This window comes from Lycorma delicatula, chromosome 1 (genome assembly GCF_047948215.1).
Source record: "Lycorma delicatula isolate Av1 chromosome 1, ASM4794821v1, whole genome shotgun sequence".
In the NCBI taxonomy this organism is placed as follows: domain Eukaryota; kingdom Metazoa; phylum Arthropoda; class Insecta; order Hemiptera; family Fulgoridae; genus Lycorma; species Lycorma delicatula.
In genome coordinates this window covers 258502256-258525146 of record NC_134455.1, presented here as the reverse complement: position 1 = coordinate 258525146, position 22891 = coordinate 258502256, and the positions used below count along the sequence as shown (strand labels likewise).

At 31.2% G+C, this 22891-nt stretch overlaps 1 protein-coding gene across 2 annotated transcripts in view; it reads left to right on the top strand.

Annotated features, from left to right (window-relative positions):
* The window catches only part of LOC142318298 (uncharacterized), an 85728-nt gene that overhangs the window by 58961 nt on the left and 3876 nt on the right, over positions 1-22891 (top strand). For both annotated transcript variants that reach the window (XM_075354870.1, XM_075354869.1), the window contains 3 exons: positions 9180-9325; positions 10568-10657; positions 16041-16279. In XM_075354870.1, the coding sequence (XP_075210985.1) occupies positions 9180-9325; positions 10568-10657; positions 16041-16248 (444 nt within the window). In that variant the 3' untranslated portion in view covers positions 16249-16279. The remainder of the gene's footprint in view (positions 1-9179; positions 9326-10567; positions 10658-16040; positions 16280-22891) is intronic.

Sequence of the window (22891 nt, the reverse complement as noted above, 5' to 3'; positions counted from 1 at the left end):
AAATATTTTTAAGAGTATGTTTTTAATACCATCAATACTAGGAGCTGAATTATTTTTGAGATGAGTAATTATATTGATAATTTCATATTCATTTTGTTGGAAACAGAATAAAAGAACTGTGAATTGCCATATCCGCATCTGGTTGATTGTCATGCATATCAAACATATCTACATTTTACAAATTTTCTGCGTATTCCTTACCTACTGGAACAAAATAATTATTTAGAATTTCAGGTTCTATTTCTGGACTAATTTTTGTTTTTTTAATATTTAATAGTTCGTTTATATAGTCCCAAAAAATTTCTCTATTTTTTTTTATATTTAAGTGCTTTAAATTGGCATTGAAAGATTGTTTAAGGAGAGTTGTATATAAATTATCACAATTTGTTATAGACATGACTATAAGTCCCGTCTATATGTACATTTTCTCATTTTTCTACTTAAGATTTTATAGTAACATATCATAATCCTCTTCTTTATTAAAAAACTGCTGTTTAGTAATGCTATTTATCTTATTTTCCATTTTGAGGTGGGGGCAGTGCAAAAAAGATCGGAGATCTTAGTTTAAAGAATTGATCTGATCATATTATCAGAATAAAAATAATTAGTATTCTTAAAGAATATATGATCGATACAATATTTGGTATTTTCTTGTACCCTTGGGGTTTATTTATTTATGACTTCAAGCAATTTGATAATAGTATACTGAAATATTCAAAACTTTGTTTATGTTTCTGTTTAAATGGATGTTCATATCCCTGATTAAGACAGTGTTATCATTGTCCCTAAATATATGTAAACACTCGTTCAAACTGTTAAGGAATGTATACACAACTTTAGGTGGTGATCTATAAACAGCAATGAGAGTAATTTTCATGGAATCTTGTGAGTTCTCAATACTCAAAATTATTGAGTTTGCTTTGAGTAATTCAAAATTAATTCTTTTAACTCTCAGTTTTTCATTGAAAAACATGCACAAATACCGTACATTTGTTATAGGTACCAGGTCAATCATGTAGTAAGTATTCATTAAGATTATAATTAAATTGGTCATAATCAGTTACCCAAGTTTGTTAAAATTATTAATCGTACCTAATATTTCAATTTTGAACTACATAGGCCAATTCATCAAAATTTCTTTTTAAGCTCATTCATGAGCTTTATGTTCATTTGCAATATATTAAACAATTTTCCAACATTATTAGAATAATTTTGTGGATTAAAGCTAAAGATATCATCGACCTCAGTTGTATCATAAATTTCATGAGAAATTTCATTATAAAAATTGTTTATAAGAACAAAAAAAGTTAAGAGAAGGAAAGAAAAAAGAAAGAACGAAAAAGAGAATAAAATAATTAGAATATGAAATCAAGAAATAACAGCCCAGCTGTCTATGTAATGTTCATGAAGCATGTATCATTATAACAGTAAAAACAAAAATACTGCATTAATAATAACAAAGATTGAAACTGTTACACCATTATTACTATCATTGTATATTCATTCCACTTTATAATTTTAAATAGTGATAAAGAGTTAGCTAACCTAGTGACTGAGATAAGTAGCACATTTAATTTATTACTGAAATCACTGAAAATAGTCAGTCTAAGTAAATTATGACTAATGCTAATAAAACAGAACAAACTGTACACATAATCCATTGCTTACACTAACCAACAATAACCTGCAGATCTTTTCTTTTAAATATTCTCACAGGAGCTGATGCTGACTGCCTAATTAAGATCTTCCCGTCTTGCACTCATACGATTGCCAGTTTATTCTTTACTTTATCTCTTGCTGCTCCTAAGACAGTTTTGTTATAAGGAGATAGATGTTCATTAATATAAATGTTATTATCCTTCAATCCAGGGCTGATTTCTGTTGTTTTTAACCCATTTTTCTTCTTTGCAGCCAAGGCTCATGTATTTTTAACTTTTCTAGAAACAAAATTGACAATAATAGAACTCAAATTTTCGGCATTTGGCACCCTGTACATAGCAGACACTTCTTTTTCATGTTTCAATTCTATTTGAATGAGATGAGCAATAGATTCCAAGGTATTGCTTAAGTCTTCTCCCTTAGTCTCTGGATTGCTGGATATTTTGATGTTATTTATTCTCATTTGTTGCTGTAGGTAATGTAATTTATGTTGCAACTGCGACATGCCTTGGGTTAATTTTGTATTCTTTTCTTCCACTTCATTACATTTTTTAGCAACTTCATAATTTCCAGTGGATAATATATTTACTTGCAATTTTGTTTGTTCAGTATTTCGATTTGGGCAGTGAAATCTTAGAGTTTTCTGTTGAATCTTAAGAAAAATCTTAGAGTTGGTCTTAAGAAGTAAGTTCATCATGCAGATTGGAAAGTGAATTCAAAATTTTATTAAAACCTGAATCCTGATTACTGAATTGACCTTCAAATACAATAATACATCCATCACGCTTCCACACTGATTTACTTTTGGCATTCTTCCTTTTGAATTCTTCTATAATTTCAAGTCTGGTACATGAAGCATGGATTGAATCTTACTTTCATGACATTTAATAACTTTATCTTTGTTGAGAAATAACACTTTATGTTTTAACACACGGCATATTTAGTTGATTGAAGATATCAGTAACAATTGCAAAATGAATAACAGTAAACTTTTTGTAGTGTGGATATTTCTAGTTGGAGACACACAAGTACTAACAGAACATAACAGGAGAGGCACACACTAAGAGGAGCGAATGAAACACATGACCATCTCCATTAACTGCTTATTAGTGACTCAATATTTATATCTGTTGCACTGTTTCTTGACACAAGTATAGAAAAAAATCAGTAAAGACAATGAAATTTGATAACAAAAAATTTATATAAATCCTATTCAAGAAAAATTTTTTTTTTGGAAGAAGTCTTAAACAATGGCTAGAATTAATGACTCAGATCAGTATCTGAGTCCCTCGGTAATTGGATGTTTGTTATTTAGATTAACTTTATTTATTATCTTGCAGTAATAAGTTTTCATAGTTTTTATTGCATTATGTATTTTGTAGTTTTGTTCATTTATTATTTTATTTAATTTAAGATTCAGAACTAAAAGATATTGGTAGTAATAACAATATGACACTTTGTGGATAAACTAGAACATCATTTTTCTTTTTCTATCTTAATTGTTTCGTAAATTATTATTTTCTCCCAGAATTATGTCTTTAACCTGATCCTTCTGTGAATTATAAATTGTAGCGTCATCATATATATTGCTTGGGGGAATTCCTGGATTTATACTATTACTAAAAAACATTCATTTGTTAATAATCTTTTTAGCAAATGCATCTGTGCTTTTTTGCATATCCATATATGCACTATAGCTGTAAAAAATTTTACTGTTTCTTGAAATTACAGTTTTATAAACCCTACCAAAGTTTGACAGAAATTTAATAGAATTAATTTTAATTAATTAATTAATTGATTTAGCAAAACTAGAGTTTCTTCATTTAATTAATCATCCTTAATGAATTTGTAATATACACTTCAATTTTATTTTCAAGATTATTCATTTTTGAGCTAACTAGCTAATGCTAGTTAGACTAGCATTTGTGTCAACAATGATGCACAACTGATTTTCATGATGGATTACATTGATGTGCAGTCACATGCACATTTTCTTTCTAGTGTACATTTCTCTATCTATAGAGAATGCAAGCAAACAAACTAACGGTAATAGACTTGTCTGGACTTTTAAAATAGTAACATGTAAACACATGGCAGCTCTGTATATTGATTACCAGCTGTCTGTTAGTATGTAGGAACAGTTTATATTTTCCATTAACTGGTTACATTATATGCATTATTATTTTAATTTTATCTTTTTAAAATAGTTTGAAATAATTACAATTTGAATTTTAAAAGAATTTTGGTTTTGAATATGCGCAGAAGACTAAGTTTAATAAATGATTTAGTGATTATAATGGTGGGGGAATGTTATCAGATGTTTTTGATGATTTAAGTGATACTGGTCTTTTAATTTGTGATAAAGACCAGATGAATAAAGACTGATGGATCCATAATATGAACGAGGCAAGTATTTATCTCATAGTATTGACTATGAATACAAATATTCTGGTTCTTGCTAGTAAAAGAAATAAAAATGCACAAAAGTGCATCTCAGTCAGGAGTATACAGTTCCCACAGTATGAATTCTTGCAGTAATAAGCAGACAAACATTCTCAATTTTTTCACATTTCATAAGAAAGAACAATGAATCAAGCAATTTGTCAAACCAGTCAAGCTTAAATTTGAATGTTTCTGTAGAAATGTCTGTTTTTTTTACTCCTTCTAGTAAAGATATGCACCTCACTAAAAGAGCTAAATAATAACCGGTTGGTTACCTTTCACAAATGGTTTAAGATGAATTAAAAGATAATTATGTTAATTTTGTGTTTGAAGAGCATATAGGAATTTCTGATATTCTAGATAAAGATTAGGTAGTAATCCTTAACTAGTTGATCTTTGTAAGGTAGTTATTGATGATGAAATTTGCCACTTACTTTAACATATAAGCTGTGGTTTAAATTTTTCTAACCTTTTTGGGTGCTATTCCAGTCCCTGGGAGTTGGAATTTGTCTTCCTTCTAGTGTGGTGTAGACATGGTCGAAACCTCTCCAGTGGGGCACATATATTTCACAGTATTTTAATTTTTATCATTTTATTAATTTATAGCAACCTATAACTTATTTTTCATTTGTACTTTTTAATAAACTTGTTCTGGTCTTCAGGGTCATGAGCTGCACTTTGGTTCTCAATTGTTTTTTCTCCTGCCCAGGTCTGGATTATTTTATTTGTTCGTTCTTGCTAGTTACAGGAACATAAAATATAAATCTTCTAAGAATATGCATGGCTGTTTACTTTTATCTCAGGCGATTATGTATGTTTTATTTCGTATTTTGATGGTGTGTATTTCGTATTTTGTTGTTTTGTGAATAATCTTTATTTGATATCTCTAATGAAATCTTATAATCAGTGACTAGTAAATGTAGCCTGCAAAGTAGCTGGGGCTTTGAGTAATATTTCCAATAGTGACATGAATAATTCAGAATCGTTTAGTAATGTTGATTCCTCTGCTGACGAGGATTATGTTCCATCATCATCATCTTCAAATTTTGATTCAGAAGATAATGACACACTGCCAAACATTTCCAGCCAATCAATAAAGTTACACCGGAAAGAACTGAACACACAAATGATGATAGATCCGTCAACCTGAACCCAAAAAAGAATGGTACGATATAGACATTCAGCTGCCAGATTTTTCAGATTATCCTCATCAATCAGAAATTCATGTCATTGATATTAGATAGTTTTTTGTAAGCGTTTTGTGACTGATGAAGTAATGGACTTTGTATTATCAGAAACAAATTATTTTGCTGAAAAAAAATTGTACACCTCTTCAAAATCTTATTCAAGAATAAAAAAGATGGACTCTGACAACAAAAGAAGAAATAAAGAAATATATAATATTTTTGATAATTTTGACAATGAGTTTAGTTTAGGAACCAGCCATCAGTCTTTACTGGTTTAATGACCCCATGTTCAACATCAAATTTATTTTATCCTTGATGCCAAGAGATAGGTTTCTGTTAATATCAGCAAACTGAAAGACTTTGTAAAATACAGCCATTAAATTTATAAAATTCATTTATATTTGTAAAATACAGGCATTCAATATTAACTTACTATTTTAAATCAATTTTAAAACCAGGCCGACATAGTAATTAATGAGTCAGTGGTACCGTTTCATGGTAGATTAAAATTCAGGCAATACATTACCAAAAAAACTCACAATTATGGCATAAAGTTGTACAAACTTTGTGCTAGAACTGGATTCACTTGTGAAATAATTATATATTAAATATATAATAAATAATATAATTATGTATAAAGGAAAATCATACCGAGTCAGTAGCATTGAAATTAATGAATGTTATAGAATATGCAGAGGGAAGAACAATATATACAGACAATCTTTATTCTGTAAAACTGGACACTGTGGAATTTTATGAAGTAATCAGAAAGAAGTTCCAAAAAACATAATGTAGTCTAAGTTAAAACGGGTGAAACCAATGGCCAAGAAAAAAATAAAATTAAGTAAGGAAAAATTGACCAGCTTTTACTGTGTTCCTGACTTGGGGGATACGTAAATGTAACATTTTTCCAAGCATATGTAATATATACAGTTAGTTGGATATGCTTTGTTCTTCTGATCCAACAGATGGCACCAATAATAATGATTGCATTCTGGGCATCGGAGACCAGAACTGCACTGATATGATAGTGCTGCTCCTCTCACTGGAAAGAGGAAATGCAGACATTTGAAGTCGGGAAATCTTGACGCTGCAGCTAATATTATGTTGCCTCCAGCTCCCGGGGACCAGAATAGGACCTAATGTGTTTATTATAACAGAAACTAATAGGTATGGCAAAAGAAAATCATTCAAAATATTTGTGAAGAATTGCTGACCAAATATGAGTAGGTTAGCCAAATAGAAAGATGCTGTCAGAAAAATTTGTAAATTTCCTAGCGCATAGACTACTTAGCACATTTTGCTAGTATTGAAAATAAAAGTGATGACAGTTAGATTTTTCTTTATTCATATTGATTGTACATATATTATTTAATATAGCACATATTGTTTTGTTGTAATTTAGTCAAATTTATGATTTTATTTCTTAAAATCTATTAAAATGTACAGTAGATATTTAAGAGTTTGTCTACAATGTAGACTTTACATTGTGCACTTCATTCAGTGGTGTAACAAGAAAACCAGTGATTGGGAAAAATTTACACATCCGGAAATGTTGACTGAATTTCATTATATAATTTGCCTTTGTCGAGTGTTTGTTAGGTATGTTGACTACATAGTAAGTACAGTGCATTGACATTTATTCTATAATTCAGTGCATTTTAACTGTGGATTAAGTTACACTTATTTACAAAAAGTGCTTTCTTTCTCATTTATTTAACTAAGGGTTGAACAGAAAAAAATATTGTAAATTATTTCTTAGTATTATAAATTTTCTCTTTGACTTTATTATGCATTTAAAAAATTTCTAAGAGGTGTACTGTAAGTAGCAAAATTTGTTCCTTAAAATTTATTCGTGATTGCATTTCAGTTAAAATTATATGTGTAACGATTTTTTATACTAATATATATATATATATATGTATTTAGCCTACCTTTGTGGCTGTGTATGTAGTGTCTTGGCATTTTGTGTAGAGATCCCAGGTTTGAATCCTTGTTAGGCATGGCATCTTTTTATACCCTACCAATTTTCACTGGGATAATTACCATAGCTGTTGATGCCTGCTCTTTCATAAAAATATAAATATATATTTTCCTTTTTAATGTATGTGACAGTATATTTTTTTAATTTATTATCTTATTGTTTTTTTGGTGATAACCAAAATTTAGAATTTTAATTAATCAGTTTAATCTGATATTGTGACACCGAGTTCGAGGTGTGATAAAAATATCATCCCACCTTGACTCATAAAAACAAAAATACTTAAACTTGTTTACTTCATTCATTTGTCCTCTTTAAAGTAGACCCTATCTGTTGTAACTCGCTTATCTTAATGATGTCTTCATTATTGGAAACATTTATCAGAGTCATTTTTACCATGGATTATAAGTTCTCTTGTTGCATTATTTTGATCTCTTCTCCGTTTTCAAATTTCTTTCCTTTAAGCAGAATCATAAGCTTAAGAAAGAGCCAGAAATCACAGAGAGTCATGTCTGGTGAATAAGAAGATTGCAGAAGTTTGATCCCTTGTTTTGCCAAGAAACTCTGGATAAGTTTTGATCATGGGCAGAAGTATCATTGTGATGAATTTCCCAATTGCTATTTTCCCAAAGCTGTGATCTCTTGTGACAAACAGTATTTCTTAGCCGATTAAGAACACTTAACGTATTACTCTTTATTGACTGTTTGTTTTTGAGGAGTGTAATAATGATGAACTGTGCCATTATAATAAAAAAAGACTATCAGCATGACCTCAATGTTGCTTCGTGATCACCTAGCTTTCTTTTGCTGTGAAGAACTTGGAAGTTTCCAGTGGGATGACTATTCCTTGTCTGAGGGTCATAACCATAAACCATGTTTCATCTCTGGTTGTTATTTTTTTCATTAAAAACAGAATCACTATTATTGTATTCCAGCATTCTTACACAACTTGCAGTCTGTTTTCCTTTTGTTCATGAGTGAGAAGTTTTGCGACATTTTACTGTTACTCGCTGCATCCCTAGATCTTCAAGCTTTGTAACTAATTTTCATTGTCATTCATCACTGTCTGTTGAACTTTGCTTGTTTTTTTTCAGAATGTTACTGGTGAAAGGTCTGCCAGTATGATTGTCAACTTTGACAGACAATCTTGGAAATGGCAATACCACTCTTTAATTTCTATAACATCCATAGCTTGATCACCAAAAGCTGTTTGAATCTTTCTTATGTTTCTATTTCAAATTGAATTTTGATAACATTTAATACAGATTCTCTGCTCAACCTGTTGTCATTTTGTGTCAACCCTGTGTCATTTTGAATGCCAACAAAAACATGACAAGCATTAGTCACACGTTTTACTTTCATATCTGCTAAGCAGTGACTGGCTGCAATGGCAGTAAAACAAAATAGTTAATCATATGCAACCTATACGAGTCAAGGTCACATTCCATGACTGCTCCCTCCCATGCTAAAAACTGGTTAACGAAATAAAAAATAAGGTCAGATTCTTTTTGATAACACTGTATATTGTATTTCAAGAAAAAAATAGAATCTACTGCTGTATGGAATACAGTGAAAAATTTTGTTACACTTCAGTATATTATATTTTACTGTAGAATGTTAAAACAATATGAATTTTTTATTTATTTATTAGTTTGCTTTTATAAAAAGATATTATGCTATGAATTAATATTGCTGAAGCTAAACAGTAACAGTAGCAGTAGCAATAGCAGTAGTTTATATTGTATGAAGGTTGTATCAGAAATTTCACATGCTCTATTAGTTTATTAAACTCATTTCACCAAGTTTTAATGTTTGTAGTTGAGCTGGCAGGTAGTGGAACTAGAAGTGTAGCTATCACTTTTAATGTATTATTATATTATAATTATGTTTGTATTTTTTTATCTTTGTAGGAAGCCGAACATATTTTATCAACATCTAATAGTTCATTTGGGTATACAGAACCTGATATTTATTATTCAGATGAAGAAATAATGGAGGAAGCATGTGTTGTTTATAATAAATTAAAAGGCGATATAGTAGGGGATCCGTATAGAAAGTAAATATAGTTTTCTACATTTTACAAATTTGGTGGTTTTTATTTTCATGAAAATGATTTTATGTAAGTTTTATTTTTTCTTGTACGAGTTAAATAAATAAATTTCTAATAAATTTTCTTAAGCTGAACTTAACTGATTTTGAAGTGAGATTTTTTTTATTGTTGATAATAAAATCAGACAGAATCTGTGTATTCACTGTTATATGTATTTTTACATGTAGAAGTCAGTATTGTAGTTTGTTTGAGGTCTGATATAAAAATAACTTCTGATTGGCTAATAAAACTTTATCAGTTGACACAGCAATACAGTGAAAGCACAGTAGTTACTGGTGATGTATAATCTCACTCCGCTGCACTCCGCCCATCTGCTACCCATTCTGTTAAGTGCTGGTAAGTAGGGATCGATGAAACATGAAATCTGTCTTTGTCACTCCCTACCAACTGTGAGGTGAGTAGTAAATTGATTTTTTTGTAAACAGATATACACAGTGGATCTAGATTTCCTAGATCCATCGGTGATTGAGTCATATTTATGATGTTGTTTCTTACAAGTAGTATACCAGTATATGTAAGTTTATTATGTAATTATAACAGACATATGTAATTTCTTAAACATTCTTTCAATGTTAAATACATACTTTCTTAAACCATCCGTGTTCATCATGAACAGTTTAAGAAAGTTTTCTTATTGAGTTGTGAGAAGTTTTCATTTAAAAAATAAATTAAAACCGTAAGTATTTTCAAAAATATAGATAAAGCTCTGAAAATAAAAATGGAACATGTTTTTACTCATGTTTTCAGAGTTTATTTCTTTTTTCACGATAAGGTTGGTTTTCTTCAATAAAAATAATATAAATAACTATTATAAACATATTTTAACTAATAAAAACGTGTTGCTTTATAAATCCACAAGATTAAACATTTTTTTTTAACTTACTTTTGTTTGGTAGATGATCAAATTTAACATTTCTAAAAAAAAAAAACTGCTAAAAAATTTACCTTTCTCTTTACAGTAATGAGAAAATGATTAAACTAAGGAGTATATTTAAAAGTTACTAAAACAATTTTATGGAGAAATAGTAGCAGACCCCTCAGATTTTTTAATGTTTTAATATTTTCTTGTTAGGAAAACCTTAGTTATTTTCTTACACTAACTTAGGTTTCTTATTCTTCATTGTTTATGTTTTGATTTATAAAAGTAAGTTGTGGTTAAGTATAATAATTATTTTTTTTATGTTACAGTCCAAGTAATCCATTTCATTGTGCCTCTATTTGGGTCGGTAATGTTACTAAATGTATCACAGAAGATGTTCTTAAACCTATATTCTCTAAGTGAGTTGTATTATTCATAATAAGTGCATAGTTTTTGTAATTTGAGTAATATAATTTTTATTCTTATGGGTTCAAGTCACGGTATTTTTCAGTCGCTAAAAAATTGTTATTCATCGGTAACTGTTATTGAGTGGCAGCAGGCTGCCACTCAATAACTGTCTAGAAATAAATAAATTGTTGGTACACTTTTCTTGCTCATTTATTTACAAAGTATATTCAGGAAGTATATAACCTTTTATTATTAAAAAAGATTTTCATGTGTACAGTTTTAGGTCATCTCTTTCAAACCTTGTTACTCAAAATATATAGTTAGTGCTTTTCCTGTTGTAGAAAAGATCTCTAGAAGTCTTGTTTTGGAATGGCATTTGGTTGTATAGTTTTTCTAAGTGATTTCTTGACTCTCAGAATTTGATTCTTTAAGTGGCAGCTTAGAGCATAACAAGATATATGAAACTACATCTAGAAAGTAAAGTGTGCTTGGTGGTTGGGAAATGTATTTTTGTTAAAAAGTTCTGAACAAGATGTATGGAATTAATTTTTGGAATTTCCTGAGATTTGTCAGTCACAGGGAACAGCTTCACAAAGTTCATAGGTAGCAATTTGATAATAATTTTTATTAACTTTTTATCTGAGTTAAAAGTTAATTATGTGATTTACTACTAAAAAAAGATAGTTTGCTTAATTTCTTTATATATGTTGCTTTGTTTTGTCCTGAAGAGTTTGAGGTATTTCACTGTGATGGTTGAGCCTAGGTTTTTGGGTCACACCTGTACACTTAAATTTTACCATTTATTAGGAGAAAATTTAATTTTGAGAATGCAAAAATCAATTTTGGCATATTCCATCATGTCTTCTATATTGCCAGTTTATTATTTTTAATTTTATCCAAGTGAAATTTTCCTTTGATACATTTTTATGAGTACTGTAACAATCTAGCTCTGAGTCTGTTGAGCGGTTATTGTTTGTATTTCGGGAATGAATCTAACATCACATATAGAGAAGCTCTTCAAATATATTATTGTAGAATATTCTCAAGCACACGTACCAAACTTAAATCTTTGACATTATATCAGCAAACTTTTTAATTTGGTTGGATTATTTTATCACTCTGTTCAGATGAAACATCAAAGTAATTAATTAATGACTAAAAATTATTTGTAGACAGTTACAATTAATCAAAATAAGTTCATTGATTGGTAGAGTATCTTAGAATTCCTAGATCTTTTACACTTTAATTTATGTATTGGTAAATACAAAAATTAATACAGAAATTAATTAATTTTTTTTTGTATCAAAAAATAGTACCCCTAAGTTTTCCCATATTTCACTTTTACTTCCTAGTTATACTTTTTTCAATAAAATATAACAATAGTTATGCTGTTAAAATTCAAACATACAAAAGTAATATTTAACAACCAATCCATGAATGTGCAATAGAGATTATACAAATAAAATAACTAGTATAACCATTTTTTTTTTTTTTTTTTTAATAATAAATGAGAAAACTTCAGCGAAATATTTTCAATATTTAGGGATACCATTAATAAGCTAAAATATTGATATTAGAAAAACTGATCCCAGCAAATGTCTGAAATGTTAACCATAAAAAAACTGTCAGCAGACTCTCTTAGAAATTGCAAGTGACTTGGTGTAAATGAAGTTGAGTGTACCCAAATTTAATAGATGATTTGACATATACAGATTGTTTACAAAATTTGTGTTTGACCAGCTTTAATCTGAAATTTTACACTAACATTACACAGGACATGGTAGCTTTAATAAGAATAGAATATGTTGAAAGACAAACTATAGAAAGTTTGTAAATAAAGTAATGAGACTAGTTTTTTGGCAGCCAAAGTGGCAACACTGTAAAGTTACTAGTAAACATATGGTTATATGAACAGCTGATTTATATTAGGTATTAATATTTTTAGTCGATTGTTGCCATGTGAGATATAAATAAACTTTTTGTGAAACAAGTTTTTGTTGTGTGCTGCAAAAATGAGTGATACTAATTATGAGCAATGTTGTGCAATTAAGTTTTGTGTTAAACTTAGTGAAATGCTACTGAAACTTTTTGAAAATTGAAAAAGGCATATGGAGATGACGTTCTGTTATGAGCAACAAGTTTTTTGGTGGTTTAAAGTATTTTCAGATGACTGGGAATCAGTTGCGGACGATCCATGCTCTGGAAGACCATTAATGTCAAAACGTGATGACAATGTTGAGCGAATCAGAGACATGATATGGTACGACCGACAATTAACTCTCAAAATGATTGCAGAACAATTGAATTTGAACCATACCACAATTCATCAAATTTTGACATGAAAAAAATTTGTGCAAAATTGGTCCCAAAAAACCTCACTGTTGAACAGAAAAACAACAGGATGGAAGTGTGCCACGATCTTCTAGGGCAAATTGAAACTGATCCTGACTTTCCAAAAAAATGTTATTACTGGTGATGACTTGGATATTTGAATACAACCCAGAAACAAAACGCCAGAGCAAGGAGTTGCACACTTAAAATTCATCACATCCCAAATAATCAAAAATGAGCAAATCAGAAATCAAAACCACGCTTATTTGTTTCTTCGATAGTAATGGCATTGTCCATAAGGAGCTTTTGTTTACAGGATAGACTGTAAATCAATATGTTTACAGAGAAATTCTTGAAAGAGTATGGAAAAGAGTTGCCTGCGTGAGACCAGCCATCAAAGACAACTGGATGCTGCATCATAACAATGCATCTTGTCACACTGCACTCAATGAGTTTTTGGCAAAGAAAAACATTCCTGTAGTTCCTCAACCACCTTATTCACCTGAATTGAGTCCCTGCGACTTTTTTCTGTTACTGACTTTAAAAAAAACAACTCAAAGGACACACCATTTTGGAACAGTAGAAAACATTAAAAAAAAATGTAACTGACCATCTGAAGGATATTCCGGTTTCTGAGTTCCAACACTGCTATGAAGAGTGGGAAACTGTTTGAAGTGTTGCATGGCCTCCCAAGGAAACTATTTCGAAGGTGGTAGAATCCACGTATAATTGGATTGTAAATAAAATTTTTTTCTGATCAAGTCTCATTACTTTATTTACAGATCTTGTAGTTCAGAAAATAGTGATAAAATAATTCAACCTTGGCTCGAGGAACATTTGTTGCCTTACTGTTGAAGAAGAAAAAATATTGAGATTTATCGATGGTGTATTTGTTAAAACTAGAATAAGTTACAAGAAGTGGTCAATAATGTGTAAAATTTTCAGTTTAAAAATAAACAAAGGTAATGAAATATGACAGAAGGAAGGTAATTAGAAGTTTTATTATTATTAGGGAGAAAATTATCTGATAGAAGTTACTAGTTTGTCTTAGGTTCTGAAATAAATTCTGTACAAAAATAGCAGAAAACAATTTTTATTTTGACTCAGTTTTAGTGTTTATTCCTAAAATGTGATAAAATTCTTTTGGTCATTTTAAAATTAATCTTTATTGATTTTCTTGAAATTAAATATTTAAAACTATTGCCATTTTGAAAGAAAAGTGGTCTTAAAATAGCTAATTTTTTAAAAGTAACATTACATCTAAAATTTGTATGTTTACTCAAAAATTGGGTTTATGTAAGTACAGTATGTACTCCTCTTCTACGTAAACACTCACGAAGTCTCTTCGTTAAATTGTTCATGGTTTGACGTAACATCTCAACTGGAATTTCCGCAATTGCTTCTCGGATCTTTGCCTTCAGTTCTTCCATTGTAGCAGGTCTACTGTGGAACACTATGCTTTTAAGGTGACCCCACAAAAAGTAATCGCAAGCTGAGAGATCAGGCGATCTGGGAGGCCATCTAATGTCACCATTTCGTGAAATGACACGTTGTCCAAACAATCGGCGTACAGCTGCCATCGATGTTCGTGCAGTATGTGACGTTGCTCCGTCTTGTTGAAACCAGGCTATGTTAAGAATTGGTGGAAATCTCTTTTGTTGTTTCACAATGAAGGTTTCAAGCATGGCTACGTAACGAGCCGACGTCACTGTAATCGCAAGACCGTTGTCATCCTCAAGAAAATAAGGGCCTATAACACTGTAAGATGACATAGCACACCACACGGTCACTTTCTGGCTGTGCAACGGACACTGGTGTAGCTGCGTAGGATTTTCTTGTGCCCAGTATCTGAAATTTTGCTTGTTAACAAGTCCACTGAGGTGGAAATGCGCTTCGTCTGACATCCACAGTTCGTGAACAAACTCTTCGTTATCATTTATCTTCTGAAGCATTACATTACAGAATTGTGCTTGTAGAACTGCATCATTCGGTTTCAGTTCCTGGACGATCTGCAACTTGTATGGATGGAATTGCAAGTCCTTCACTAACATTCTTCGAACACTTGAACTATGCAATTGTAAAGATGTTGAGAGACGACGGATTGACCGATGTGGACTTTGTGTGACAGCATCTTGTAAAGCTTGAACATTCTGTGATGTATGGATGGTTCGCTCACGGCCTGGAGGTTTCTTTTTCATTGCCGAACCAGTTTCCTCAAAATTAGATAACCATGTTTTAATTGCATCTGCTGATGGAACACGGTTGTGCCGTCCCAGAATAAAATGACGGCAAAATTCTCTACACTCTCCCTCCACACTGTCATTGTTTTTGTAAAACGCTTGATAGCAAATGCACATTACACACTACTCCAAGGATCCATGACAACTAAATGGCAGGTTAGGTTAGAGAGGCTGGCGCCACTTATCAAGTGGTACCAATCGCCCACGGCTACCAACACAACTTTCAAAATTTCCCGTTTTTTTGAATCACCTGTATTTACAGTTTTCACAATAAATAATTATTGCATTATCACTTAAAAACCATGTCGTATTAGATAAAAGATCCATTGGAATCAAAGATATATTTGATTTGAAAGGATTAGAACAAAGCTCATGCTAAACTACAATCTGATAAGTTCCATTTATGATCAGTTAAGTTTACCAGAATCAGCTAATAATTAGGATGGATAAAAAAAAAACATTTTTAATGGGCATTCTAAAACAATATGAAATGTCTCCTAAATGCTTCTATAATATGATTTCAAACATCTACATACATATTGTTTAATGAAGAAAGTGGAATGGATGAACGTATGAAAATGAAAATATGCCAGTTACATTAGTTTGTTGGTTTTTACTCATGTTATTCAACATGTTTAAGGGAATGACTAAAATGCAAGTTTTTTGATAGTTTGTGGTTTTTTCATAAAATTTCTAAAAATGTAGTTTATACTTAGTGTAGTAAAATACTGTTAACTGAGATATTGAAAATCTTAAGATTAAGGTATTTATTTGCTCTATTTACTCTTGGTTTGATGTTAGTATAGTATTATATTTGTTTCAGGTATGGTAAAGTTAAAAATATAGTAGTTCAGCATCAGCATTATTGTGCGTTTGTGAATTATTTTGAACCTTCCATGGCCAGTAAGGCTATGAAATTATTTCCACCTGAAGGGAAATTTGTAAAAGATACTAATATTGTTATACGATATCCTGATAGTGCTATAAAAAATAATTTATGTTTGAAGAAAAATGGAATAAAGCATACATGATAATTCATCTGCTAGTTTTTCTTTTATTATGGTAAGTGGTTATATAACTTTGGGTGAATAATGCTTGATTTTTTTTACATCATTTTTATTATCAAACTAAATCATTTAGTTTATGTAAATCATTTTTTAATTTATGATAATTTTGTAATTACGTATATATAGTTATGTTTTGTAGAATGGTCTCTTCATTTCAATTCTGGTGAGAAATACTTTACATTTATAGTAAAGTAAAATTAATGCTTTACATTTATAGTAAAGTAAAATTAATGTTGTATAAAGTATCTTGTAAACAAAGGAATGATTATTTATAATAAAGAAGCAACAATATTACATACACTGTTTACATATTACAGCAAGGTGTAAAAATTTTTTTTTTAAAGATTGTCAACTTTTTCGTGATGATTATATTTGATTCAAAAAATTTAATTTGTAAGAAGGATAAATATAAGAGTTTTATTATCGACATAGACGTTTAAAATGTAAGTAAATAGAGACCAAAGCAGTTGTGAATAGCCAAGATTTAGTTTAAGTTTTTCTCACATCATTTCTTCTGATCATTATTTCTGGGTAAACACTATTGTCTAGTCGATTAATAGTTTTTATTTAGTTTGTAGTGATGATGGTAGTTTAATAATGTAGGTTTTCTACAGTTCACATAAGTCCAGTAAGTAACAAAATTTGAGAAATGTTCCAAAAAGTTAGAGAAGTCATGGAATTCACCCCTGGTCTTGAACATTTTTATACTTAAGTGTAACTTATACTACTAATAATTTGGAGAAGTTTTATTTGCATATGATTCTAAAAATATTAAATAAGTAGTTTTATCACTTATTACTTCATGGATAGTCAGCATTTATAAGCTTTTTATGCTATCATATGATTACACTATATTGTCAAGTGTGGGAAATACAGTTTTGTAAAATTTATGTTCTTTTTAACACTTGGAGTTGTATTTTGTTGGTAAAAAATGGATTTATTACTAACATCATTATTGGGTCGGAAAAAAATCACTTTGTTTCTTTCATTCAACCTTCCATTTATGTCATTTAATCCTCCCCCATAAATAAGACTTGGTAAGGGGTAGTACAAAGCTGAATAACTACTATTTAAACTTACCTTTTAACAAATTAAGTGAAACTAAAATCTTGTTGGTATTGATTAATTTAATATTATGCGTCTTCTTTCTGATAGAAGTGGGATTAGTATTATTGATGTTTTTGGGACATTTACTAATAATATTGTGTTGCAGAAACTCAAGGCCATAAAGATAAATAATGTTATCTTTATGGCCTAATAAATAATTTATCTTTATCTTTATGGATAAATAAAACCCAAGAAGGTTTTATATTATTTTTTTAAATATTGTTTTGTGGTGTGAAATACTACAAATGTTTTTATTATTCCTTTCATGAAAACTAATAGAGGTGGATGTTACTATATAGTTATTTATAACTGGAAAAGGAGAATAAATGGTGTATTTAAGATTAGGTTTTTTTTTGAAAGTGTTTTTTAAACAATATATCAGAAATAGGATTTAATCAAGGTTTAATTAAAATCGGAAAGTATAATTTATGTGTTGGATTATCTAAAGATTCGGTTCAGTTTAGATCTATTTGCAATATTTAAATCGTAAATTTGTCTGTGATTTATATATATATATATTATCTACTCACACCCCCAATGATAAAGTAATTGATTTGAAATTTAAAAGTTCTGTTAAAAGACAAAAATCTGAACCTAAGAATTCTTACATAGGAGCATATTTCCTTAATACTGCTGTAGGGGTGTACAAGACAGCATATATGGTTAGATATTAGTAAATCAATCCTTCTTGTCTAAAACATTATAAAGAATTAATTTCACTCGGCCAAGTTCTAATTTCTTCTCAATTTGGTAAAATTTTATGGGTGGAATATTCGTTGTTTTAACAGATATGTTAGTTTCTATGTTTAGTACTGCTCACCTTTCTTAGCTTCACTTTGTTGTCACTTGTTGATGTGTTTTGGAACCACTACATTGTCAAAACTTATTTTAGTAGTACTTTTAAATTAACTTTTAATCTTTATGTAGCGTTTAGTCAATGCTCCTGCCTATATTGGACATGTCTTTTCTGGCCTTCTTGTTTATTTGCTACTAGCATCCCCGTTGCGGCTTCGCCAGCACTATATGGTTACTTGGGTATCCCGTCGCGGTCAGGGGATATTTAGCCGGTCATGGCTCATTTCGCTCTCCCTTCCCTACCCTTATAGCCAGAGGGCTCTGCCCCTTGGACTCCGCTGTGTTCATTAAATTCGTGCTTGTAGAATCATAATAATAAATAAAAATTGAAGTCTGTTCGATTTATAAAAATATATCAGTGTATTGTAATTCCTTTAGAGCAACAGTTCGGTCAGTACAGGACCAGAAACTTTGAGTGATCCAAGAATGTTGGTTTCAAAACAGTCGGCCTCCATCTTAAAAATATTAGTTATAACTGCTTACCTGTAGTTCGTACGGATAAAAATATTTTTTCCCGGTCCTTAGCGTTACTCAACAAACACCACTTAGAGGTGACCATACTTCGTTTTCCATTTTTTTAATCACTTTTCTTTTATGGTTTTTAGTCAAGTAACCGGAGGCGGGTGTAGCCAGTCGCGTCACACATACAGTAACAGTGGTTGTATTGGTTGAGCCGCCGTGCCGTACACTGTCGCACCCCTTAAAAAATCGAAATTAAAAAATATAAATAATAGCCGTGGCCCGCGACTTCGTCCGTGTGGGATTTATTCAATCGTTACAAATAGTACTTCATTGTGAAAATTGATTCGCAAAAATTAACGACTATATGATTCATAGCTGAAACCAGCGATGAATAAGTGATTCCGACGCGACTTCGTCCGCGTCGGAATCACTTAATTTATTGAATATAGCTGCCCGGCTCGGCTCGGCTTCGCACGGTTGGTGTACCCATTTAAAAAAATAAGATATTTGTTGTAGTCGTTCAGAGTTATGCGCGTATCTACAGTACAAATATTTTTGTTATATTTGTAATTTTTTTGTGCTTACCTATGGCTACTATTATATACTTACACCTATTTTCATTCTCTCAGTATATTTTGTATTTTTTTTTTTGTTGTTTTATGTATTATTTCGTTTTTTTTTAAATTATTAAATAATATATACACCCTTCTTTTTGCACTGGAGGTTACTAAAAAAGAGTATATTAGAAGGTTTGGATATAATAAATTTGATGGATTATTTTATTATTTGTATCCAGCTACTATTCTATACACCTATTTTTATTCTCTAAAAAAGTGTTTTTTTTTTTTAATTTTTTTGTTGTTTTACGTATTTTTATGTTTTTTTGTTGATTTATGTTTATTTTCACATTTTTTATTTAGATAAATATACATATAATACACCACATATACACCCTTATTTTGCATAGGAGGTTACTAAAATAGAGGTACCTAAATAAAAGCTAGGATATTAAAATTTTTTTTGTTACTATCTCAATTAGGTATTTTTAATATTGATTAAATTAAAATTTTTTAATATTGATTAAATTCATTAATTTTCAGTTTCTGATGGAGATTCTCTATCACGACGTATTTTTATTGCCCTAGCCTGTAAACTATTTCTAGAAAGTTGAGATCTTAATCTTTTGGGCATTTTGAAATCATAAAAAAAACTAAATACTACATCAACTAATACTAAATTATTTGCTTACATGTTGAACAGGAATTAGCCTGTATATGAAGTGGTGATTAAAAAATTATAAAAAATTCAAAATATTTTCAAGGCAAAATATTCGATATCGCACACAACCGCTGCGTAGGAAGCTGACCGCGCGAATGAGCCGTGCGGCACTTTATTTTGTGACATTGACTCCCCTCCCGCACCGCAGTGACGCTTAGGTCACATGCTGCTGCCTAGCTAGTCGAGTGGGGTGTGGGCGGGGCGACGGAGCAGAGGCAGGCGGTGGTGGGGACGCGAGCGTCAAGAGAGACACGACGACGACGGACAGTTGCTAGTTACTGAATTACAAAGATAGAAAAATTAAAATGTGTTGCTTAAATAACGCGGTAAAAAGTAGCCTATGTTCATCAGGGATAATGTCGGCATTTAATGGAAAAAGAATTTTTCAAATCGGTCCAGTAGTTTCGGAGCCTATTCAATACAAACAAACAAACAAATCTTTCCTCTTTATAATATTAGTATAGATTAATGGTTATTCTTATCTTTAATTTTATTTATCTGTTTCCTCCTCCTCTATGAATCATGAGACCTTGCCGTTGGTGAGGGGGCTTGAGTGCTCAGGGATACAGAGTAGCTGGACCGAAGGTGCAACCATATTTGAGAGGTATCTGTAGAGAGCCAGATTAAGGAATGATTCCTGAAAGAGGGCAGCAGCTCTTTCAGTAGTTGTTAGGGGCGTGAGTCAGGACGACTTAAACGGCCGTATCAACATCACTCAGTCCTCTGAGTACTGCGCAGCTGAAAGCAATGGAAAACTACAGCTGCTTTTTTTCCAAGAAAATGTGGCTCTCTGCATTTTCACATAGTAATAATGGAGGCGCCTTCCTTGGTAAAATATTCCAGAGGTAAAATAGTCCCCCGTTCGGATCTCCGGGTGGGAACTACTAAGGAAGGGGTCACCAGAAAATTAAAAAATAACATTCTACGAGTCGGAGCGTGGAATTTAGAAGCTTAAAAAAGGTTGGTAGGCTAGAAAATTTAAAAAAGGAAATGGGTAGGACAAATGTGGATATAGTAGGAATTAGTGAGGTTCGGTGGGAAGAGGAAGGCGACTTTTGGTCAGGTGATTTTAGAGTAATTAACTCAGCGTCAAATAATGGGCAGGCAGGAGTAGGTTTCGTGATGAACAAGAAGATAGGGAGGAGAGTGGAGTATTTCAAAACGCATAGCGATAGAATCATTGTAATAAGGATAAAATCAAAGCCTAAACCGACAACGATTGTTAATGTCTATATGCCTACAAGCGCCCATGATGATGATGAGGTAGAGTGTGTATATGAAGAGATTGATGAAGCAATTAAACACGTAAAAGGAGATGAAAATTTAATAATAGTTGGAGATTGGAATGCAAGCATTGGAGAAGGCAAGGAAGGAAATATAGTGGGTGAATACGGGCTGGGCAAAAGGAATGAAAGAGGGGACCGACTTATAGAGTTTTGCACGAAGTATAATTTAGTAATTGCCAACACCCAATTTAAAAATCATAATAGAAGAATATACACTTGGAAAAAGCCAGGCGATACTGCAAGGTATCAGATAGATTATATCATGGTTAAGCAAAGATTTAGAAATCAACTCGTTGACTGCAAAACTTACCCTGGAGCAGACATTGATAGCGACCATAATTTGGTGATCAGTAGCTCAAACCCCAATGTAGATTGGGGTTTAAAAACCTGAAGAAAAGGTGTCAGATGAATCGGTGGAATTTAGAGAAGCTTGAGGAAGAGGAGGTAAAGAAGATTTTTGAGGAGGACATCGCAAGAGGTCTGAGTAAAAAAGATAAGGTAGAAAATGTAGAAGAAGAATGGGAGAATGTTAAAAAGGAAATTCTTAAATCAGCAGAAGCAAACTTAGGCGGAATAAAGAGAACTGGTAGAAAACCTTGGGTTTCAGACGATATATTGCAGCTGATGGATGAACGTAGAAAATATAAGAATGCTAGTGATGAAGAAAGTAAAAGGAACTATCGGCAATTAAGAAATGCTATAAACAGGAAGTGCAAACTGGTGAAAGAAGAGTGGATTAAAGAAAAGTGTTCAGAAGTGGAAAGAGAAATGAACATTGGTAAAATAGACGGAGCATACAGGAAAGTTAAGGAAAATTTTGGGGTACATAAATTAAAATGTAATAATGTGTTAAACAAAGATGGTACACCAATATATAATACGAAAGGTAAAGTCGATAGATGGGTGGAATATATTGAAGAGTTATACGGAGGAAATGAATTAGAAAATGGTGTTATAGAGGAAGAAGAGGAAGTTGAGGAGGATGAAATGGGAGAAACAATACTGAGATCTGAATTTAAGAGAGTATTAAAAGATTTAAATGGCAGAAAGGCTCCTGGAATAGACGGAATACCTGTAGAATTACTGCGCAGTGCAGGTGAGGAAGCGATTGATAGATTATACAAACTGGTGTGTAATATTTATGAAAATGGGGAATTTCCATCAGACTTCAAAAAAAGTGTTATAGTTATGATACCAAAGAAAGCAGGGGCAGATAAATGTGAAGAATACAGAACAATTAGTTTAACTAGTCATGCATCAAAAATCTTAACTAGAATTTTATACAGAAGAATTGAGAGGAGAGTGGAAGAAGTGTTAGGAGAAGACCAATTTGGTTTCAGGAAAAGTATAGGGACAAGGGAAGCAATTTTAGGCCTCAGATTAATAGTAGAAGGAAGATTAAAGAAAAACAAACCAACATACTTGGCGTTTATAGACCTAGAAAAGGCTTTCGATAACGTAGACTGGAATAAAATGTTCAGCATTTTAAAAAAATTAGGGTTCAAATACAGAGATAGAAGAACAATTGCTAACATGTACAGGAACCAAACAGCAACAATAACAATTGAAGAACATAAGAAAGAAGCCCTAATAAGAAAGGGAGTCCGACAAGGATGTTC